Genomic DNA, 8,981 nt, shown 5'->3' on the forward strand with positions numbered 1-8,981 from the left:
TGATGACATCACCAACATCACCATTGACATCACCCACTGATGACATCACCATTGACATCACCCACTGATGACATCACCCACTGATGACATCACCCATCGACGCCCCCCCCATCGACGCCATCCCCATCCACAACCCCCATCCCATCACATCTTTATTCCCCCATCAGACCCCGCTTCCACCCCAAACCCTCCCCATCGCCGGCTACAACAACGGGGGGGGATCCCCCCCCCCCCCAGCCCCCCCATAGCCCCCCCGAACCCCCCCTCACAGCTCCCCCCGCGCATGTAACATGTAATGCTCGTGCAGCTCCGCCACCAACCCGAAGGCCCCCGCGCACTCCGTGCACCGGAACGGGGGGGGGGGGGGGGTTCGGGTTCCTCCGCTGTGGGGCAGCCTTGGGGGGGGACCCCTCGCTATGGGGCACCGCGGCCTCCCCCTCGGCCGGGGGGGGGCTCCCCCTCCTCCTCCTCCGGCCGTGCTCGCACCGATGGGCGCCCAAGGCCGCGGGCGCCCCGAACCCCAGCCCGCACTCGGCGCAGATGTAATGGAAAGGGGGGGACGACGACGACGATGAAGGGGGGGGGGAGGGGGTGGGGGGCACCCCACGACCCCCCCCCCCCCCCCCCCCGCCCCAGCACCGCCCCCCCCCCCCCCGCTTTGGGGCCGCTTGCGCCCCACGTGGTAGCTGCGGTGGACCTTGAGGGCGCGGGAGGTGCCGAAGGCGCGGCCGCACTCGGGGCACACGTGCCACTCGGAGGCCACGCCCCCCGCCGCCGCCGCGGCGCGCGCGCGGGAAGCGCCGGCCCCGCCCCCGCCGCCGGCCCCGCCCCCTCCCCCGTGGTCGGCAGCGCCGGCGGCGGCGGGGGGGGGAGGGGGGGGGCGGGGGCCTGTGGGGAAGAAGGGGGGGGGGAGGGGTTAAAGGGGGGTCTATGGGGGGAGGGGGTTAGGGTCCATAGAGACCCCATAGAGACCCATAGAGACCATAGAGACCCATAGGGACCCATAGAGACCCATAGAGACCCATAGAGACCATAGAGACCCATAGAGACCTCATAGAGACCCATAGAGACCCATAGAGACCCATAGAGACCCCATAGAGACCCATAGTGACCCATAGAGACCATAGAGACCCATAGGGACCCATAGAGACCCATAGAGACCCATAGAGACCATAGAGACCCATAGAGACCTCATAGAGACCCATAGAGACCCATAGAGACCCATAGAGACCCCATAGAGACCCATAGTGACCCATAGAGACCATAGAGACCCATAGAGACCCATAGAGACCCATAGAGACCCCATAGGGACCCATAGAGACCCATAGAGACCATAGAGACCCATAGAGACCCATAGAGAGCATAGAGACCCATAGAGACCCATAGAGACCCATAGAGACCCCATAGGGACCCATAGAGACCCATAGAGACCATAGAGACCCATAGAGACCCATAGAGAGCATAGAGACCCATGGAGACCCATAGAGACCCATAGAGACCCATAGGGACCCATAGAGACCCCATAGAGACCCCTAGAGACCCATAGAGACCTCATAGAGACACCATAGAGACCCCATAGAGACCCATAGAGACGCCATAGAGACCCCATAGAGACCCCATAGAGACCCATAGAGACCCCATAGAGACCCCTAGAGACCCATAGAGACCTCATAGAGACACCATAGAGACCCCATAGAGACCCATAGAGACGCCATAGAGACCCCATAGAGACCCCATAGAGACCCATAGAGACCCCACAGAGACCCCATAGAGACCCCATAGAGACCCCACAGAGACCCCATAGAGACCTCATAGAGACCCCATAGAGACCCCATAGAGACCCATAGAGACCTCATAGAGACCCCATAGAGACCCATAGAGACCTCATAGAGACCCCATAGAGACCCCATAGAGACCCCATAGAGACTCACAGAGACCCCATAGAGACCCATAGAGACCCATAGAGACCCCATAGAGACCCCATAGAGACCCATAGAGACCCATAGAGACCTCATAGAGACCCCATAGAGACCCATAGAGACTCCATAGAGACCCCATAGAGACTCCATAGAGACCCATAGAGACCTCATAGAGACCCCATAGAGACCCATAGACACCCATAGAGACCCCATAGAGACCCCACAGAGACCCATAGAGACCCCATAGAGACCCCATAGAGACCCCATAGAGACCCCATAGAGACCCATAGAGACCCCATAGAGACCCCATAGAGACCCCATAGAGACCTCATAGAGACCCATAGGGAGGGGGAGGAAGGGGGGAGGGGGTAAACGATGGGGGGAAAGGGGGGGAGGAGTTAAAGGGGGGAGGGGTTAAATGGGGGTCTATGGGATGGGGGGAGGGGTTAAAGGGGGGGAGAGGAAGGGGGGAGGGGGTGAAGGATGGGGAGGGGTTAAAGAGGGGGGGTGGGGGAGGGGTTAAAGGGGGGAGAGGGTGGGGGAGGGGTTAAAGGGGGGAAGGGGGTGGGGGAGGGGTTAAAGGGGGTCAATGGGGGGAGGAGGTTAGGGAGGGGGAGGAAGGGGGGAGGGGCTGCGGGATGGGGGGAAAGGGGGGGGAGGGGGTGGGGGAGGGGTTAATGGGGGGGAGGGGAAAATTGGGGTCTATGGGATGGGGGGAGGGGGCAAGGGGGTGAAGGATGGGGGGAGGGGTAAAGGGAAGGGGGAGGGGGTAAAGGGTGGGGGAGGGGTGAGGGGGTTGGGGGTGTGAAGGTGGGGGAGGGGATCCAGGGGTGCCCCTCCCCATCCACCCCACAAGCCCCTCCCCCAATGCCCACGAGGGGGGGGAGGGGCCTATGGGGGGGGGGGGAGAGGGGGGGAGGGGCCTATGGGGGGGAGGGGCCTATGGGGGGGAGGGGCCTATGGGGGGGAGGGGCGGTACCTGAGCAGCCGTTGGAGGGGGGAGGGGTGGGGGGGGCGCTGTCCCCGGATGACACCGAAGTGGCCTCGGAGGAATCCTCATCCGGGAGCGCGGAGAGACCTGGGGGGGGCAGAGACCCCATAGGGACCCATAGAGACCCATAGAGACCCCATAGAGACCCATAGGGACCCCATGGAGACCCTATAGAGACCCATAGAGACCCATAGAGACCCCATAGAGACCCCATAGAGACCCTATAGAGACCCATAGAGACCCCGTAGAGACCCCATAGAGACCCCATAGGGACCCATAGAGACCCCATAGAGACCCATAGGGACCCATAGGGACCCATAGGGACCCATAGAGACCCCATAGAGACCCATAGGGACCCCATGGAGACCCATAGGGACCCATAGAGACCCCATAGAGACCCCATAGAGACCCCATAGAGACCCATAGAGACCCCATAGAGACCCCATAGAGACCCCATAGGGACCCATAGAGACCCCATAGAGACCCCATAGAGACCCATAGAGACCCCATAGAGACCCATAGAGACCCCATAGAGACCTCATAGAGACCCATAGAGACCCATAGAGACCCATAGAGACCCATAGGGACCCCATAGAGAACCATAGGGACCCCATAGAGAACCATAGATACCCCATAGAGACCCCATAGAGACCCCATAGGGACCCATAGAGACCCCATAGAGACCCCATAGAGACCCATAGGGACCCATAGAGACCCATAGAGACCCCATGGAGACCCATAGGGACCCATAGAGACCCCATAGGGACCCATAGAGACCCCATAGGGACCCCATAGGGACCCCATAGAGACCCCATAGAGACCCCATAGAGACCCATAGAGACCCCATAGAGACCTCATAGAGACCCATAGAGACCCATAGAGACCCCATAGAGACCCATAGAGACCCCATAGAGACCTCATAGAGACCCATAGAGCCCCATAGAGACCCATAGAGACCCATAGGGACCCCATAGAGAACCATAGATACCCCATAGAGACCCCATAGAGACCCCATAGGGACCCATAGAGACCCCATAGAGACCCCATAGAGACCCATAGGGACCCATAGAGACCCATAGAGACCCCATGGAGACCCATAGGGACCCATAGAGACCCCATAGGGACCCATAGAGACCCCATAGAGACCCCATAGGGACCCCATAGGGACCCATAGAGACCCCATAGAGACCCCATAGAGACCCCATAGAGACCCCATAGAGACCCATAGAGACCCCATGGAGACCCATAGGGACCCATAGAGACCCCATAGGGACCCATAGAGACCCCATAGAGACCCCATAGAGACCCATAGGGACCCCATAGAGACCCCATAGAGACCCATAGGGACCCATAGAGACCCATAGAGACCCCATGGAGACCCATAGGGACCCACAGAGACCCCATAGAGACCCCATAGGGACCCATAGAGACCCCATAGAGACCCCATAGAGACCCAGAGAGACCCATAGAGACCCAGAGAGACCCCATAGAGACCCCATAGGGACCCACAGAGACCCCATAGAGACCCCATAGGGACCCATAGAGACCCCATAGAGACCCATAGGGACCCCATAGAGACCCATAGAGATCCACAGAGACCCATAGAGACCCCATAGAGACCCATAGAGACCCCATAGAGACCCATAGAGACCCCATAGAGACCCCATAGAGACCCCATAGAGACCCATAGAGACCCATAGAGACCCATAGGGACCCATAGGGATCCCATACGGACCCATAGGGACCCACAGAGAGCCCATAGAGACCCACAGAGACTTCATAGTGCCCCGCAGCACCCTATGGATGCCACACAGACATCACAGAGCACCCCATAGACACCCCATAGACCCCCATAGTGCACCACAGACACCCCATAGCACCCCACAGACCCCCATAGCACCATATGGACACCCCATAGGTACCCCACAGCCACGCCATAGCACCCTATGGACACCCCATAGCACCCCACAGACACCCCATAGACATCCCATAGCTCCTCATAGCACTCTATGGACGCCCCGTAGCGCCCCACAGTCACCCCATAGCACTGTATAGACACCCCATAGCATCCCATAGACACCCCATGGAACCCCACAGTGCCCTATAGACACCCCATAGACACCCCATAGACACCCCATGGCGCCCCATAGCCACCCCATAGCGCCCCACAGCCACCCCATAGCACCCCATAGACACCCCATAGCCTCCCATAGACACCCCACAGCCACCCCATAGCCCCCCATAGACACCCCATAGCCCCCCATAGACACCCCACAGACACCCCATAGCACACCATAGCGCCATAGACACCCCATAGCGCCCCATAGACACCCCATAGACACCCCATAGCACCCCATAGACGCCCCATAGCGCCCCACAGACACCCCATAGACACCCCATAGCGCCCCATAGCACCCCATAGACACTCCATAGACACCCCATGACGCCCCATAGACACCCCATAGTCACCCCATAGCGCCCCATAGACACCCCATAGCACCGTATAGACACCCCATAGCACCCCATGGACACCCCATAGACACCCCATAGCGCCCCATAGCGCCACAGCACCCCATAGACACCCCATAGCGCTCCACAGACACCCCATAGACATCCCATAGCGCTCCATAGCACCCCACAGACACCCCATAGCGCCCCATAGACACCCCAAAGACACCCCGTAGCACCCCATAAACACCCCATAGTGCCCCATAGACACCTCATAGTGCCCCATAGCGCCCCACAGCGCCCCATAGACACTCCATAGTCACCCCACAGCACCCCATAGACACCCCATAGAACCGTATAGACAACCAATAGCACCCCATAGATACCCCATAGCTGCCCCATAGCACCCCATAGACACCCAATAGCGCCCCATAGCGCTCACCGGGGGCCTCCTCTTCCTCCTCCTCCTCCTCGTCCTCCCCTTCGAAGGCTCCGTCCTGGCGCCCGCCCGCCAGCATCATCCCTGAGGCCACGCCCACGTCACGGCCACGCCCACCGCCCTAAGCCCCGCCCACTGCTCCAAGCCCCGCCCACCGCTGAGAGTATTACGGGCTCCATAGAGCCCCATAGAGACCCCATAGAGCCCCATAGAGACCCATAGAGACCCCATAGAGACCCATAGAGCCCCATAGAGCCCCCATAGAGACCCCATAGAGACCCATAGAGACCCCATAGAGATCCCATAGAGACCCATAGAGACCCATAGGGACCCCATAGAGACCCATAGAGACCCATAGAGACCCCATAGAGACCCCATAGAGACCCCATAGAGCCCCATAGAGCCCCCATAGAGACCCATAGAGACCCCATAGAGACCCCATAGAGACCCACAGAGACCCATAGAGACCCCATAGAGACCCACAGAGCCCCATAGACACCCCATAGAGACCCATAGAGACCCATAGAGACCCATAGAGAACCCATAGAGACCCCATAGAGACCCATAGAGACCCCATAGAGACCCCATAGAGACCCACAGAGCCCCATAGACACCCCATAGAGACCCATAGAGACCCATAGAGACCCATAGAGACCCCATAGAGCCCCCATAGAGACCCATAGAGACCCCATAGAGACCCCATAGAGACCCACAGAGACCCATAGAGACCCCATAGAGACCCACAGAGACCCCATAGAGCCCCATAGAGACCCCATAGAGACCCATAGAGACCCCATACAGACCCCATAGAGACCCATAGAGACCCACAGAGACCCATAGAGAACGCATAGAGACCCATAGAGACCCATAGAGACCCCATAGAGAGACATAGAGACCCCATAGAGACCCCATAGAGCCCCATAGAGACCCCATAGAGCCCCATAGAGACCCCATAGAGACCCATAGAGACCCCATAGAGACCCATAGAGACCCATAGAGACCCATAGAGACCCCATAGAGACCCATAGAGACTCCATAGAGCCCCATAGAGACCCCATAGAGCCCCATAGAGACCCCATAGAGCCCCATAGAGACCCCATAGAGCCCCATAGAGACCCATGGAGACCCCATGGAGACCCATAGGGACCCATAGAGACCCCATAGAGACCCCATAGAGACCCCATAGAGACCCCATAGAGACCCATAGGGACCCATAGAGACCCATAGAGACCCCATAGAGACCCCATGGAGACCCATAGGGACCCATAGAGACCCATAGAGACCCATAGGGACCCATAGAGACCCATAGAGACCCATAGAGACCCCATGGAGACCCATAGAGACCCATAGAGACCCATAGGGACCCCATAGAGAACCATAGATACCCCATAGAGACCCCATAGAGACCCCATAGAGCCCCATAGAGACCCCATAGTGACCCATGGAGACCCCATAGAGACCCATAGAGACCCCATAGAGACCCCATAGAGACCCATAGAGACCCCATAGAGACCCCATAGAGCCCCATAGAGACCCCAGAGAGACCCCAGAGAGACCCATAGAGCCCCATAGAGACACCATAGAGACCCCACAGAGACCCATAGAGACCCATAGAGACCCATAGAGACCCCATAGAGACCCCACAGAGACCCATAGAGACGCATAGAGACCCCATAGAGACCCCATAGAGACCCATAGAGACCCCATAGAGACCCCATAGAGACCCATAGAGACTCCATAGAGCCCCATAGAGACCCCATAGAGCCCCATAGAGACCCCATAGAGACCCACAGAGACCCATGGAGACCCCATGGAGACCCATAGGGACCCATAGAGCCCCATAGAGCCCCCATAGAGCCCCCATAGAGACCCCATAGAGCCCCACAGAGACCCCATAGAGACCCATAGAGACCCCATAGAGACCTCATAGAGACCCCATAGAGACCCCATAGAGACCCATAGAGCCCCATAGAGACCCCATAGAGACCCCATAGAGCCCCATAGAGACCCCATAGAGACCCATAGAGACCCATAGAGACCCATAGAGACCCCATAGAGACCCATAGAGACCCATAGAGACCCATAGAGACCCATAGAGACCCCATAGAGACCCATAGAGACCCCATAGAGACCCCATAGAGACCCATAGAGACCCCATAGAGACCCCATAGAGACCCCATAGAGACCCATAGAGACCCCATAGAGACCTCATAGAGACCCCATAGAGACCCCATAGAGACCCATAGAGCCCCATAGAGACCCCACAGAGACCCCACAGAGACCCCATAGAACCCATAGAGACCTATAGAGACCCCATAGAGACCCATAGAGACCCTATAGAGACCTCATAGAGACCCCATAGAGACCCCATAGAGACCCATAGAGCCCCATAGAGACCCCATAGAGACCCCATAGAGACCCCATAGAGACCCCATAGAGACCCATAGAGCCCCATAGAGACCCCATAGAGACCCCATAGAGACCCCATAGAGACCCATAGAGACCCCATAGAGACCCCATAGAGACCCCATAGAGACCCATAGAGCCCCATAGAGACCCCATAGAGACCCCATAGAGACCCCATAGAGACCCATAGAGACCCCATAGAGACCCATAGAGACCCCATAGAGACCCATAGACACCTTAAGCCCCTCCCACCCTTCCCACAATGCCCCGCGCTCCCCTCCTCGCACCGCGCTGGGGGAGGGGGTGAAGCCGCCTCCCACAACAGCCCCCGGGGGCAGGGGGCGCGGGGGGGGAGCGGCCGCGGCGGCTGTTCCCGTCCCACAATGCCCCGCGCGGGGCCCCGCCGCTCACCGCCGCCGCTCGAGCCCGGGGCCGCCGCCGCCGCCGCCGCCGCCTCTGCGCATGCGCGGACGGGCCGCGCCCCGCCTCCTCGGGCGCTGGGCCAATCAGGGCGCGGCAGAGGGGCCGGGGCTCGCCCCGCCGCGCCGGGCGCATGCGCGGGGAGGGGAGGGAGGTATGTGCGCGGGTCACGTGGGGGCGGGGGGGAGGAGGGGAGCGGTGAGGGACAAACAAACACCCACGTGGGGGGGAAAGGACCCGGATGTAGGGGCGGGGCCAGGGGAGACCTCATAGGGACCCATCGGGACCCATAGAGCCCCATAGAGACCCATAGGGACCCATAGAGACCCATAGAGACCCCATAGAGACCCCATAGAGA

At 59.5% G+C, this 8,981-nt stretch overlaps 1 protein-coding gene across 1 annotated transcript; it reads right to left on the reverse strand.

The window, feature by feature from the left end:
* Positions 1–265: 265 nt before the first annotated feature.
* Positions 266–8,981, reverse strand: LOC308231264 (uncharacterized protein; the record flags this gene model as incomplete). The annotated part of the gene is given in 6 exon segments (XM_080636452.1): positions 266–410; positions 412–602; positions 605–888; positions 2,899–2,997; positions 5,801–5,881; positions 8,615–8,981. Coding segments are annotated over 6 exon segments (1,140 nt in total). The 5' UTR covers positions 8,955–8,981.

Source organism: Psittacula echo, assembly GCF_963264785.1.
Source record: "Psittacula echo genome assembly, chromosome: 33".
Taxonomy (NCBI): domain Eukaryota; kingdom Metazoa; phylum Chordata; class Aves; order Psittaciformes; family Psittacidae; genus Psittacula; species Psittacula echo.